Source organism: Haplochromis burtoni, unplaced genomic scaffold (assembly GCF_018398535.1).
Source record: "Haplochromis burtoni strain Fernald_Lab_line unplaced genomic scaffold, NCSU_Asbu1 Contig_108, whole genome shotgun sequence".
In the NCBI taxonomy this organism is placed as follows: domain Eukaryota; kingdom Metazoa; phylum Chordata; class Actinopteri; order Cichliformes; family Cichlidae; genus Haplochromis; species Haplochromis burtoni.
This window is the reverse complement of record NW_024582469.1, coordinates 674,973-690,185: the sequence shown is the minus strand read 5'-3', so window position 1 is coordinate 690,185 and position 15,213 is coordinate 674,973. Positions and strand designations below refer to the sequence as shown.

The window sequence follows — 15,213 nt, the reverse complement described above, 5'->3', positions numbered from 1 at the left end:
AGACGATCTTCTATTCCCTTCGTGACACCTACACACATAGCATTTTAGTCCATTTAGCTACTCTGGGCAGCACAAGTTCAAAAAACGAACGCCTATACACAGAAAACAACTCTTGCTATAAGGTCAGTAACCAGAAACCACACGTATGGCTGTGGGGAACATCTTCTGAACCTTTTCAAAGATAGCAATATTTAGGATAACTTACAGTATAAATTTTGCAATTATACTCACATCTTCTTAACTTATTCAGACTTTGATGTACCTTTGAGACAGCCCAATTTACTCCTTTTAAACATTTCAATGAAAGACTTTCATCGCAGTTCTCTGGATGAAAAATCATTAACAGTCCTCATATCTTGATCGCCCACACCTTCTATTTAGATGGCACTCTCATAGAAATGCGCACCTACTTAAATTGTAACTGGCAGTTCATTTGGCACTTGAAAAAGGAAAATTGCTACCTTGAAGACACAAGAAACATTTACATGTATTCGGTTAGCAGAACTGACCTAAAAGGCTCACATAACTCAGTAAGGCCCAGGAGAGAAGAGCTGAGAGTGACGATATAGTGGATAATGTTTCCTGACTGGAGAACACTTACAGCCCTGTTTCCAAATAGTAGGGATGCATTGCAAAAATTAAATAAAACCGAACACAAGTATAAAATTAATCATTTAAAACATTTTTTTCCATTAGAAAGTTTTTAAAAAGTTCGTGTTGTGTAACATTTGAGAAGACCAGTTTCTGTAGTTTTAAAGTGAAATGCTTTTAGATGCAGTCAGGCCCATTTCGTGGTGTAGTTCATTTTATAATGTCTCAGATGCTTTTAGTGACTGACAGGTGTGGGCTGCGGAGGGCAAGTTTAAAACCAAGGTTCTTTTCACTGAGCCTGCTGCTCTGTTGCTGCTAATATATACCAGGTTGTGGCCTGGCAACCCGAACAAAGGAGGACTTCCCTACAAAAGACGTTTAATGCATGTCACGGCAACCTTAAAATATATAATTTGGCATTAATGGTTCTTTCACCATCATTCAATATTAGTTTTCTTTATGCTGGGAAACATTATTGCTCAACTCCTATTTGCTCACACAGTCGTTCACCAAGTGAAACATACATATCTAAAAAGCAAAACTAATTGAGTTTCAATCATTTTTTAAACAACAGCTTTTTCTTATTATATACACTTATTTATTTAACCTGTTTTTCTTAGACTTCAGTCTCACAGGCCTAGAAACCAGTCGGTGACGCTGTCATAACCACGATTTGTATTGGTAGAATGACTTTTTCACAAGCGGTTGGTGAAAGTTGCTGGCAATTGACAACTGGCTTGCCAGGTTGCTGTGAATCAGTCTCAAGGCTTTGTGACTAAAAGAAATGACTGAGTTCACGTTTAGGAATAAATAAATATTTTATACACTTACCTGAAAAATGTAACAAAGAACTGGACGAGATCCATAATGCCACCGTGCTGGGAGAAGGCGATCTAGTGAATGGAAAGAAGACGATAAGCAATGACTTACTATGAGAGAAAACGCATGGATAAGATTTCTAATGTATAATTTAACCTAAATTTGTAATTGTGTCTTAAGGTTAATGTTCAATATTGTTAATAGCATTTTTCTTTTCAGATGCATAAATTAAAATAAATACAACATTTTAAAATCCAAAATAACTCGCAATGCTGACTTTTTTTTTTTTTTTTTAAATTTAACCCATTGATCTCAGATCTCAGCAATAACGCAGTCTCTCTCTACCATAGCCGACGTATCCAAAAGGCAACATGGCAGTGAATGACGCTTCATCAGAAACATGTTTCATCTTCATTAAAAGAGAGATTACGCACAGTCCTGGCAGCTAAATCACATATAACAGGCCACATCATTGTGACAAGTCATTATCTACTGTAGATGTTTTGAAAGCACTGTAGCCTGAAAGCATTTAGACAAACACACACAATGTCATCTGGAGCCCCTGGTTGGCAACACATTGGTTTGGGTAACGGGGCACAAATTGTGCTTTTAGAGGTGGATTACTTGCGTCACATCTGTTGCGTTGAATGCTAATTTAACAATCAAATTAATCTGGTCTTCCAAAAAAAGAAGAAGAAGAAGATGCGTGGCTGAACCTACACATTTATTTATTCGTGCAGATATGTCTAGATTGTATTGAAATGTAGTGGTTAGCTAAATATTTGGCTATGTCAATATCACAGGAAACAGAAAGGGGTACGTTAATGATCATATAGCATAACAGAGTCACGGGGCTAATATTCTTTAATGACAACTTCATCTACCCCCCAAACTTCTGCCACCTTTGACTTTTTCCAACCCTATTAAGTAGAAAATGAGAATCACTGATCTGAAATAAGATGCTTACTGACATGGCTAACATGACTCACAAAGCACACTGTGCACAGATGTTAGCTGGCTTTTAAGTAAATTGGACATGTCTATTTAGTGCTTATAAAGTTGTTTTTCACACGATATGAGGTCAAAGCAATATGTGTAGGGTTAATTCAGTTTCAATTCATCCATCTAAGCCAATCAATTTCATCATCTGAGAACATTCTTCTATTACAATTGGCCTTTTATTACACGGAGGAACATGCTGACGATACGATTTGGTGGCAACATTTTCCCTCCATGAAAACTGCTCTTTACGATCCAAGTCTATATTTAAATCTGTTTATGTGTTTGGGCCTTACATACAAACCCTCATAAGAAGAAATCCTGTCTTAGCTCATCCAGGTCTCCATTCTCATCCATGCATCATGAAGACAAGCAAAGAAAGAGAGACCTTATCCTGTTACAGAAGCTATTTGCTGTACAGCCCGGGCTAGTCCATAATAAATAAGCGACTGTTGGCTGGGAAATCTAATAGAAAACTATTACCAGGCCCCCTCCAAAGATGGATTGACCCCACAGATATTATTACTCCAAGGTGTTCCATTCATTTACCTCGTGAAATTGTAGGACGAAATATAAAAATCAATATTTGGGAGTGGACTAATTAGCAAAATGGATATTGTGTGATATTTGGGGGGGGGGACAATTGTTATCTCGTTGTATTAAATTGCATGGTGACAGCAGATTCGGGTGTTAATTCTATGGGTTTGACACCTTCCATATTCTAGTACTAATGTACTTTATATCAAACTTAGCATATTCCAGAGAGAGCGTTTCTAAGGCTTAGTTACAATTTATAGAATTAAAATGTTAAGCAACATTTATAATCCCTAAAATGTCAAAGAACACTCCCCGTGTGTGCTGTCCATGGGCAAGCTTTCCTTACAAAGAAACCCTGCCCATCCCCCATCCCTTTACACTAGACCTTTTTGTTTTCCTGCAAGTAGATAAAAGCAAATGGACGAGACATCTTTCAGTGTTGTATTTTCAAGCGGCCCACCAATCAAAGCCTCAATTGGATCCATTCAGGGAGAGGGGCACAAATTTGAAACAATGCTTTTTGCCTTTGCCTGCTAAAAAGCAGCTGTGCACCTATGAACACACATTCATTGAAGGTGTAATTACAATCGAGTGCACTTGAAATCACCCAGAGTGACAATGGAGCTCTGCATGTGCAAAGATGGCTGCTCCTGCTCTTTTTTGTCTTAATTCTTTTATAGATTTATTCATACATACTGTATTCATGTGTGTTTTTAGCATTTTGAAAACAGTCACAGCACATAAGAGAGGATTAGCTCACTGTCTTATCCGCTTCTCATAAGTCAGTCCAAGGTCACACACGCAGTTCTTACCTGGATCTTGATGGGCCATGAGAAGTTACTGACGTAGACATAAAAAGTAATGTTGGGGTTGCTTCTGAAGGTGAACTTCTCGCATGAGAAACTGTCTCTATATTCCTTGATGTTTGTTTTGGACACGATGGGCACCTCCTCTCCAGAGATTGTTCCAGCTGTAGAGTTAAAGAGTTTATGTTCAGAATATAAACATCTAACACACTCATTGTTATTTATGTAAAACAGAAATGTTTTAAATATTTCTAGATGTGGTTGAAAAGCCTAAAAGAGGGACATTAAGTCGTTTGAGACCTACACTTTGCCTTAATGTAACTATAGAAGATGAAGTCTGCATGAGGTCTGCTCAGATCCACTATTGTTAACAATCAGTTCTTGCTTGTGTCCATTTTTAGCTTTTCTCTGAGTGGCATCTTAACATTTTAAAACAGGATGATGCAATGTGCCTTAAATGAAATTCTGTATGCTAAACACTAAACCGTAAATTTTCTGTGTCTTGTGTATACAAACGTCTTGATATCCCTAATGAAATCAATATATAAACATATTCTGGACTAAAACTCTTAAAACTCAATCTTCCATCTATCTAAACGTTCCAAGTCATTTCTTATTCTTCCTCATGTCAGTGGGTTCTCAACATTGACATTCCAAACCACGGCTCTGAAACAAAAGCAGTGAAAATGACAGCTTGACTGTGGCTACGTGAGCACGTTTATCTTAATTGAAATCACCCCTCCTCTCCCTTCTCCTTCCCCCACCCAAAGGCGCTTCGCACGCTCGTCGATTGTGAAGAGGGTCCCGTTCCTTCTGAGACACAATATCTTAGCAGAGAAAGGGGACCCAACTTCAAATATTAATAACGCTACTCCAAAAAGGTTAAGGTGGTGGCGAGGCGCGCGGGAGGTTAACGTGTCTTAGTGGCTAGAAAATGTCAGTGCTGTGTGGACAGGAGAAAGCGGCAGATGACTTGAGAGGAGGGGAGGCCAGAGATAAACAGTGGCACTGGACGACTGCAGTGTCCTTGGGTGTCTTTCCTCAGGGAACCTATAATATCCACTCAACAGTGACACGGTACACACTAACGAGAGAAGGCGCGTTGTTGTTCCTGTTATATCTCTTATATTCACTGACTAAATCATTACTATAATATTTATATCATAATGTTACACACACACAGACATTATACTGTATATACAGTTATTTTTATTATTATTATTATTAAAGCACTGATTGTATGGTATTAATCACATTTGTTATTAGATACTTTCTTTTTCAAATTGAATGAAACTGATTAAACAAGGGCTTTGTTTTGTAATTAGGTTCAATTTGAAAGCATCTTAGTCATTATTTCATTTAATGCTGTGAATGTGGGAACAATAGGAACCTTTTATGTCACAGACTTCAGAATAAATAGAGGACATCTAATCAGCCTGAGTCCATGTGGATAAAAATAAGCAACAAATTGTTGTCAGTTTGAATATTGGCTTTGGTACTTTGGTGACCTTTGAATGCTGAGAAAGTTTTATAGATGTTTTGTTGGACATTTTTATAACATCCAAATAGCCTCCTGAGACCCAGCCTATTCATTTATGTCCTCTGTCACGCAAATCACAAAAAAACCCAGAAAAAACCCTGAAAGATACTTTTTTCCCGCTTGGTTCGCGACTTCACGAAACATATAACTTTTGCTGAGAATACCTAATACTATTTGTGACAAAGAAGTTGGAACAGGAGAGACAAACTCACTACTACTAATCTTGCTTATGTCTGTTCTCCTTGTGCCTACATGGCTTCTCTCTGGGTACTCGTGCACTCCAAAAACATGCATGTTGGGTTAATTTGTGATTCTAAATTGGCCAAAAAGTGTGAATGGTTTTCTGTCTTGCTGTGTTAGCCATGCATTATAGTGGCAACCAGTCCAGGGTGTACCCCATCTTTTGCTCTTTGCCAGAGGGGATAAGTTTCAGCCACCTCCAACCCTGAATATCAGATATAATGGATAAAAAAAAGGATGGATACTAAAATGACTGGGACTAATAACTCACCAGAAACATTTCAAGTACAAAAAGAAGAAGAAGAAGAAGAAGAAAAAAAAAGAGTACCTGTTGATCCAACCGACCACGTGATGTTCAGGTTGAAGTTATTGGACGCATTTATGGACATTTCCAAATTCTTGGTTTGCTTTAGATGAAAAACATAAATCCATTAATGAAATCATCTAAATACTGCACAATTTACAATTTACATTACAAACGGGCTCAATGTTTCTAATTATCAAAAACAACTGACCAGTAACCAGCATAATTAAATGTGAGTGCCTCAGAGCGCTGCGTTCATGTTAACTCTAACATCGTTCCCGATGACTCACTGAAAACTCTTCTTGAAGAAGTTACCTGCTCAGGCGAGGCCATGAAGTTTATGGCAGTGTAGTGATTATCATCTTCCTGGATGAGACTGAAGGTGAACTGGTAGTCAATCAGAAGATTGTCTGTTTAGAAAACCAGACAGGAAAGAAATTACTCAGATGTTGTCCCATGTCCCGTACATCATACGTAGATGACAGCTTCATCAAGAACTTAGCTGGCAGATGTAGCTTTACCACCACAGGCTAGAGGCTAAAATCTGATTGCTGCAATCAAGCATGGAACTAACAGATTAACCTGACCCTGAGAGTAAATAATCTTCACCAGAGATTAATGAAGTTTTTATTATTAATGAACTGCCACAGATGATTTCACTGGTAATGCTAAATTATCTTTTTTTTTTAAAGGAGATACATGCATCAAATATTTTATTATTAAATGTGTCCTTTCACATTTGTACCACAGCTGTTTACTTTTTCCCTGGGGGACTGCAGGGGCATGAGTACTAAGACAGTGGATGATCGAATTTGCAGGAGCTATTTTTTGGCATATAAATTACATAATTTACCGGCCAGAGTCTGAGATGTCCTGTAAAGCCACAGAATAAAAAGTATTTCTTTATAGGCTTAAATAAGCCTCCTGAAGATCTGACTCATGATTAAAAACAAACAACAAAAAACTGCACATTAATAGTAAAATGGCATTAAAGCCACAGAAGGCTTTGGGAGATACATTTAGGTCTGCATTTTTCAATTACAAACTACAAACTAACACACACTGCAAAGGAGCTGGATAATGTCGCATGAGTTCAAAGTGCTAATCTATGCTCAGTGGCCTTTTGGATAGTGAGCACTGCCATGTTTACAATAGTGCACAGCTAAGCTCAAGAACAAGTCCCAGTGGTGTCCAGAGGTTAAAACAAGCTTCAGGCTTTTAGTTTCCTGTCTTCCCCCCATTGAGCCTGTTGTCAGGCTGTGGCATTTCAAAAAGGGACAAAACCTTGGCAAAGGCTCTGTTGTCAGTAGCGGAGTGCTGAAAGGCAGATAACAAATCACTAAGTACCGCAGCACCGTGAAGGACACCACATCATGCAAATAAACGCACAAAGCACAAACACACCAGCGTGTACAGTATACACAGGAAGGGGGGCACAGATGTGCTACCACTCGGCGCTGGGTGTCAGCTTCGTGTCATTCGAGTTCCTTTTCCATATACGCACACTGATAGTTTGACTTGTTAAGTGAAAGGAAAATCTATCATTTAGTCAACTTTCTAAATGAATAAATGAGTAGGTGCGTGATTGAGTGAGTAGACAAGTGGAGAATTTTTTACTCCTCCGTCTCCTTGATTAGCTCAATCACTCACTCCCTCTGATGCACTTGACATTTTCACGACAAGTCATTCTGTCACCGAACAAGCGCCCCTGGTGCCAAAGTGCTAAAATGCTCCATCTGCCCTGGGCGGAAGAGTGGAAGTGGAAGGAGAGGGGGGAGAGAGAGAGAGAAAGAGAGGGGAGACAGAAAGAGAGAGAGGCAGAGAGAGAGAATCGCCAAGAATAATAAAGGTGTGTGTTTGTGAGAGCGAGTGCATATGAGCTGTCTCTCCAGCAAGTAGCTGTCCAGCGGAGAATTACTCACAGTAACAGGTTCCTCTGAGTGGATTGCCAAGGTAACGGTTTTCTGAGTCACATCTGCAGTGAAGAAAACAGAGAGGAGAGAACAAGATGAAGAAGAGTGCGAACAGATTGAGAGCAAGAATGCCTCTTATCAGAAGCAGTGTCTGCCAAGTGCCAGCGCATTAGCTCCTGCTGTTGGCGCCTCATCAAGTCTCTTACTTTTGACAAAGAGGAAATAATCTGATAGTTTGTAAAAGTTAATTAGATTTTTTTTTCTCTTCCCCCCCCCAAAAAAAATGTTGTTTATCAAAGTAACACAGTCACACATGCACAAAACTTCACATTCCGCTTGATCACAGAGGTCTGTGATCAGGTTTAAGCCCTTAAAATCCTTGGAGCAAAAACAGCTCTTATTTGAATTTTGGAGAAATATAATCTTTAACTGAGAATAACCGGTGATCAAGGGGAATCCTCCTCGTGGAATAAAGTCAGATAAGACAGAGTTTTGCACGTAGTAAGGAGAAAATTTAAAGTTCAAAATGGACCAGGTTTATTGACCCAAGTTAAAATTCAGATGTGATAATCAGAGCTGGGGTTGAACACAGTAACAACAGTCACAGGCTAAATAACTAAATGGTTGTCCCATGACGTTTAATTCTGTCCATAACTCAGAAGTGTTTTTACAGAAAACAGGAGGCTTTTGCTTGGACGCTGTTAAGTGCAACTCCTTGTTTCTCTGATACTTTAGGGCAGGGGTGTCATAATCGCCACAGCAAAGCCCGCAATCCAGCCCTAATTTTTCCTGCCGATAAAGATCTCCAACTTCCTATTCATCCTACAAAATAATTGCACGATTTAAAAATCCCTTTAAAAGTGCCTGTTTTTTATTGTTTGTTTGTTTTTTCACTATTTACAACATAAATTTCAGTTGTTTACAGTGGGTAGTTAATGCATAGTAAAACTAGTTTCTTTGGTACTGTACGTGGCTCATGATGTCAAAGGGGTTTGCAGCCATGCTTTTTTCTCCCTCTAAGGCAGGGATGTCAAACTTACAATAAGCCTAAGAGAGGTTAAATTCAAGTCTCAAGCTTTTCCTTTAAAGTCAACACTTTTTAAACATCCAGGTTTTCCTGTAAGATTGTGTAGTTTGCTAAAACCCACTAGAGTTTTGGGTTGTTTTTTTTCACAACAAGGATGTTGTGGTATCAGCCAGAAAACAGTCTGACTTTTAAATGAAGTGCTTCCAAGCAAAATAATTTGTTAACATCCACAGAACGCCATCAACTGCTCTGTTTTATCAGCCCCATTGCTTTCTAAAGCCCCCATAATGAGGAGGAACATATGGCAATGTTCACTGGACTGCACTGCTCCGCCTCTCAACGCACGTACATGCATTAAACTGTCCGCAGTTCACTCCGAACTTCACTGTCATCACTCTTAAGCGACTGACCACAATGAGCAGGTTGATGAATGCCACATATGCAATTGAAGCGCACAAATAAGGTGAAAATTGTTGTGTTACTTTAAAGATAAGAAACCTATTATCACACTGATTAGGCTTCACAGTTGGTTCATCTTGCAGACAACCAATTAAACTTGTGAGAATGTGAATATCCGAGGCGGTGTCGAGGAGTCAGAGGGGACGGCAAATAAAGGAGGGAACAGAGTGGAGCGAGCCAACCGAGAGGCACGAACGCCGCTGAGGAGGAGGAGGAGGCCGTCAGTGATGTTACACTGAATGAGGATGACTCTGACTCTAAAAATAATTTGAGACTGGCTTGGTTTGCAGCATTTCAGATTTGCAAGACAGACGCTATCACCACCTAACGCACTGTGCAAAAACCAACAAAAATAAAAACCCAGTCATACGGGGGGTTGAAGGTCACCAGACGTCATTCGGCACATTAAATATCACCAGGGAGAAAAAATGTCAAAAATGCTTTAAAAAAAAAAAAAAAGAAAAGAAAAGCAAAGCTATTACACAACAGCTTTGATTTGACAACAGCTTTATATGTCACATATTACTGTAGCTGCTGACTCCTCTCAGACACTCAGGAGTACAGTGCACAGCAGAAGTGACTACACCCCTGTGCAGCAACTTCAAATTCAAATGATTCAAAATTACAACAGTTGCACTACTTTCAAGCTTTCAAACGGGACATTTGGATTTATTCAAAATCCAAACTAACAGTTTCGTTTGACTGCATCATACAAAAGAACACCAACAACAGAAGTCTGCACAGCTTCAATAACTGAATCTGTTCATTTCTCAATATTGTGCATCTCCAGCTATATTATGATGGTAGACTTGATCCTTCTTGGCGTGGAGGACGTTTGTCTTGACATTTTTCAGTGACAATTTTTGCCCAGCCTGTCCTTTGCTGCAGGGGTTGTGTCCCTTTGCCTTTCTCACTGAAATACTGCAAAGGTGTGCTGTTGGATTCGCATCAGAAGGAACACTTTAACAGATTACACTTTTCATTTGATTCATTTAGACAAACTCTTATGTAATTCTGTCCATGTGCTTTGGATCGTTATCATGCTGGAATATTCCTCCTCTCCCAGGCTCCTGGAGTCATCTCGTCGACCATGTCCGTGATGCCCTCTATAAATGTCATCTCTATAACACCCTTTGCACTCACACAGCACCATATCATCGCACTCCCACCTCTTCAGTGTCAGGACTATGTGTTCACAGTGGTAGCTCTGGCCAGGTTCGAGCAAAACGTCTTGTAGTTCATCCGATATTAACTTTTTTTTCTTTCCCCTCTCTCTGTTTTGGTCTCATCAGACCAAAGAATGTGCTCCCACTCTTCATAATGTAGAGCAAGCAAGGTTTTGCATTTTTGCAATGTCACGAAGTCATGATTAAGAGTGATTCTACATATAACCACTGTGCCAAATCTGAGGCATCTGCCCATTTATTTCGCAGAACGACAATGTACAAGGCAACATTTTAAGAGGATCGTCACTGTGGCTTCAATTACTGGTACTATAGCTCTTATTATACCTGCTGATTACTGCTGCAAATGTGTTTTAACTCATTTTGAGCAGCAATCAACCTCCATGCATCCTTTCTCAGCTTTTATGCAGTATTACAGTCGGATCTTCAAATTCTAGTGTTCACATTTTACAACACTAAAATCACTCTATAGTATTAGATTTTTGTTGTTTAGAAAATAAGGAATAATCTTCTAAACTCTATAAATTATAAAGAGGTGATAAAATTTTTAATCATTTGGTAAACTCATTCAAACTGAAAACATGTCATGTAATGAAAACAATAACTCACGCCAATGCACATGTGCAGAAGATGGATTTTTAACACTGCATCTACCCAGCAAAACCTAAATAACAAGGATCGGTGTCTTCAGTGACCTAAAGGAGGCAGGTTCACACAGCTCAGGAGGGGTCAGCTCTGCCCCCTCTTGCTGTTATAATGTTATACAGGCAAGGACAGGGCAGAGTGGTCTTTTACCACGGTACAAAGGACAGAGGACAAATGCTGCCACAGGCTTTTGAGCCTAACAGAACGTCACTGGCAGGGCATTTCAACTGCTTGGCATTTGCAGATGGCAAAACACACAAGTACCCATGTGCTCATCAGTATAATGCAGCTTCCCAACACTGTATCTTAATTTAATCTAGACCTGCATGCATCCGTGCACACATCTGAACTTCAGGCAGTCCCCTTGAACTGTATCTTAATTTAATCTACACTCAGCTTGAACCTTTGCCTGTCCCTGTGCCAGCTCAGTGATTAAAACAGACAAAAATGCAAAGACAGACACAACAACAGAGAAGAAATGTGCTTAAAACCCTTACACTTTAATTCACATCTGTGCAGGCTAGCACAGGCATGCATATGTTCACACACTCTTGAGAGGTACACCACGTTACCCCCGAGCATGTGAAGGATCCTGAACACTGGATGCATCCAAATGAGCAATATGATAAATATTTCCCTTGCCGGTTTTATTTGACTCATCGCTATGATGCAGCTCAGACCTCTTCAATCGCTTTCAAAAGCACTTCTATTCTGCACCGATGCACCCTTCACTTCATTAGTGCAGCTATTATTTGGAGGTCCTAATGGCATCAGTAGATGCAGAGCATGCACGAGTGAAAATCTGCATGTGTGTACTTCTGTGCACAATGCTCAAAAGGCAGAGTACCCTTGTGAAGAGGTCTTTATTTAGGCTTACAGGGAGGGATGGTGCAAGCGAGCGGCTGACAGTGTTTGGGGACACAATGATTATATGTAATGAGAGCTTGAAAGTTACAAGATATAAAAAAAGTAATTAGATTACACTTGTGTCATTACACCAACGTAGCTGTATATGAAACCTGGTTTGATTTTGACATTAGAGATGCAAACATGCATTATGTATTGGAAATGTCAGGGCTCCATAAAGATCTCTGCAGCAATCATCCTTGATATGATCTGGTAATTTATATGTACTATGCATTATATATTAAGTTACATTATATTAAGGCATATTATGTTTTTAACTTTGCATAAGCGAGTGGCAGTCTTTTGGTTAGATAAACAAAGCACAAAGCCAACCCATTAAGTACCAAAAACTGCTTAGTGACCACTTAAAGTTGGCTCCAAAAGACATACAACCCTCAGAGAACAACTTAGGCCCATTTCAAAACTCCCTTTTATTGCAAAAGTGTTAAAAATAAAAAGGTAACTGCACTTCAGTTCTATGGAAGAATTGAACTTTCTCTAAAAGTTTCAGTCTGGTTTCCATAGAGGTCCCTTGGCAGAGCCTGCTGTTCTCAAGCGATTTGTTGATGTTCAGGGATTCAGGAGAGTTCATTCGAAGTGATGTTGGATTTAAGCCCAGCCTTTGACAATACTGACCAACAAGTATTGATCAAGAGGTTGAAACAGCAGGTGAGCAAGTCTGGTCCAGCATTTGAACAGTTCACTTTAATGCTTATAGAAGCGTCTCCATTGCCACATCAACTTACAAATCATCACTCTGCCACTCTCACATGGTGTTCCACAGGGTTCTGTTCTTGGCCCCATTTTCATTCATTGTACAGTGGGATGCAAATATTTGGGCAACCTTGTTAATAGTCATTATTTTTCTGTATAAATCGTTGGTTGTTACAATAAAAAATATCAGTTAAATATATTATATGGGAGACACACACACAGTGATATTTGAGAAGTGAAATTAAGTTTATTGGATTTACAGAAAGTGTGCAATAATTGTTTAAACAAAATCAGGCAGGTGCATAAATTTGGGCACCACAAAAAAAGAAATGAAATCAATATTTAGTAGATCTGCCTTTTGCAGAAATTACAGCCTCTAAATGCTTCCTGTAGGTTCCAATGAGAGTCTGGATTGTGGTTGACAGTATTCTGGACCATTCCTCTTTACAAAACATCTCTAGTTCATTCAGGTTTGATGGCTTCCGAGCATGGACAGCTCTCTTTAACTCACACCACAGATTTTCAATAATATTCAGGTCTGGGGACTGAGATGGCCGTTCCAGAACGTTGTACTTGTTCCTCTGCATGAATGCCTTAGTGGATTTTGAGCAGTGTTTCGGGTCGTTGTCTTGTTGAAAGATCCAGCCCCGGCGCAGCTTCAGCTTTGTCACTGATTCCTGGACATTGGTCTCCAGAATCTGCTGATACTGAGTGGAATCCATGTGTCCCTCAACTTTGACAAGATTCCCAGTCCCTGCACTGGCCACACAGCCCCACAGCATGATGGAACCACCACCATATTTTACTGTAGGTAGCAGGTGTTTTTCTTGGAATGCTGTGTTCCTTTTCCTCCATGTATAACGCCCCTTGTTATGCTCAAATAACTCAATTTTAGTTTCATCAGTCCACAGCACCTTATTCCAGAATGAAGCTGGCTTGTCCAAATGTGCTTTAGGAAACCTCAAGCGACTGTTTGTGCTGTGGGCAGAGAAAAGGCTTCCTCTGCATCACTCTCACGTACAGCATCTCCTTGTGTAAAGTGCACCGAATGCTTGAACAATGCACAGTGACTCCATCTGCTGCAAGATGATGTTGTAGGTCTTTGGTGCTGGTCTGTGGGTTAACTCTGACTGCTCTCACCATTCGTCGCTTCTGTCTGAGATTTTTCTTGGTCTGCCACTTCGAGCCTTAACTTGAACTGAGCCTGTGGTCTTCAATTTTCTCAATATGTTCCTAACTGTGGAAACAGACAGCTTAAATCTCTGAGACAGCTTTCTGTATCCTTACCCTAAACCATGACTGTGAACAATCTTTGTCTTCAGGTCATTTGAGAGTTGTTTTGAGACCCCCATGTTGCTACTCTTCAGAGAAAATTAAAAGAGGAGGGAAACTTACAATTGACCCCCTTAAATTATCTCATTATTGGATTCACCTGTGTATGTAGGTCAGGGGTCACTGAGCTTACCAAGCCAATTTGAGTTCCAATAATTAGTTCTAAAGGTTTTGGAATCAATAAAATGACAACAGTGCCCAAATTTATGCACCTGCCTGATTTTGTTTAAACAATTATTGCACACTTTCTGTAAATCCAATAAACTTCATTTCACTTCTCAAATATCACTGTGTGTGTGTCTCCTATATGATATATTCTTTCTTTGGCTCTCGGAGGAGGCGGACGCACTTTTTCTCCTCTCCCTTATCTTCCCTGGTAGTTCTTATGTCCTTGTCTAGTCTCGTGTCTTTTTTGTATTACTTTCCCTGGAACACTCTCTCACAGTCTGTGTCAATATCCTAAAAGAGAATTATGGATTTGATCAACTGGTCTCTGAATGCTATTGACACCCTTTAACGAGAAGTCTGGGCTCGAGAGAACCCGAGTGCCCTGGAGGGACTTTCCCTGCCGGATACACGATGGACGGGTGGCAGAGGATCGTGTGCCTGGCGGGACTGTCGATCGAGGACGCTGAAGATATCTACCTATTCGGAACCATGATAACAGGGTTCTTGCTGATCGGAGCTGGCTTGCCCCTGGCTTATTGGAGAATTAAGAGAGCAGAACCGGCTGTTCAAACCCCCACAAGGCTGCCCGCTAGGATTGGAACGATAGGTGCGACTTCTCAGAAAGGGCTCACTGAAGGCAGCATGGTTAAGAGCTTGGAGGTGCTTACGATTGCAATGAATGCTCAGAATAACACCTTTGAGCGTATGTATGTTGGATTAGATCAGGAAAGAATAAACTCAGAACAACATCTCTGGGCGGAAGCTGGATTACATCTCGGATCAGTTGGCTGCGGTCGTGAGGTCTCAGAATCTGCTATGTGAGCAAAAGATGACAAGACCACAGAATCGACGGCTAATAACATCACGGAGAAACTCGCAGCTATCCAACGGGAGATTGAGAGACCTGTGTCGGAATGTTAAAAACAACTTGAAATTCTCATGAGTTGTTTGCAAAAGAAAAATCACCATCATAATCCGGCTACCCCTTCGGCGCCAGCTGTGGGCTCAAGGCTGGAGCCGAACAAAAAC

The 15,213-nt window shown here is 40.1% G+C and overlaps 1 protein-coding gene across 1 annotated transcript in view; it reads right to left on the bottom strand.

Moving 5' to 3' along the window:
- The window catches only part of atrnl1b (attractin-like 1b), a 70,622-nt gene that overhangs the window by 25,015 nt on the left and 30,394 nt on the right, over window positions 1-15,213 (bottom strand). Inside the window, exons 21-25 of the mRNA XM_005928152.3 lie at window positions 7,759-7,811; window positions 6,152-6,246; window positions 5,861-5,939; window positions 3,759-3,916; window positions 1,423-1,484 (exon numbers count right to left, since the gene is read on the bottom strand). Of these exons, the coding sequence (XP_005928214.1) occupies window positions 1,423-1,484; window positions 3,759-3,916; window positions 5,861-5,939; window positions 6,152-6,246; window positions 7,759-7,811 (447 nt within the window). The remainder of the gene's footprint in view (window positions 1-1,422; window positions 1,485-3,758; window positions 3,917-5,860; window positions 5,940-6,151; window positions 6,247-7,758; window positions 7,812-15,213) is intronic.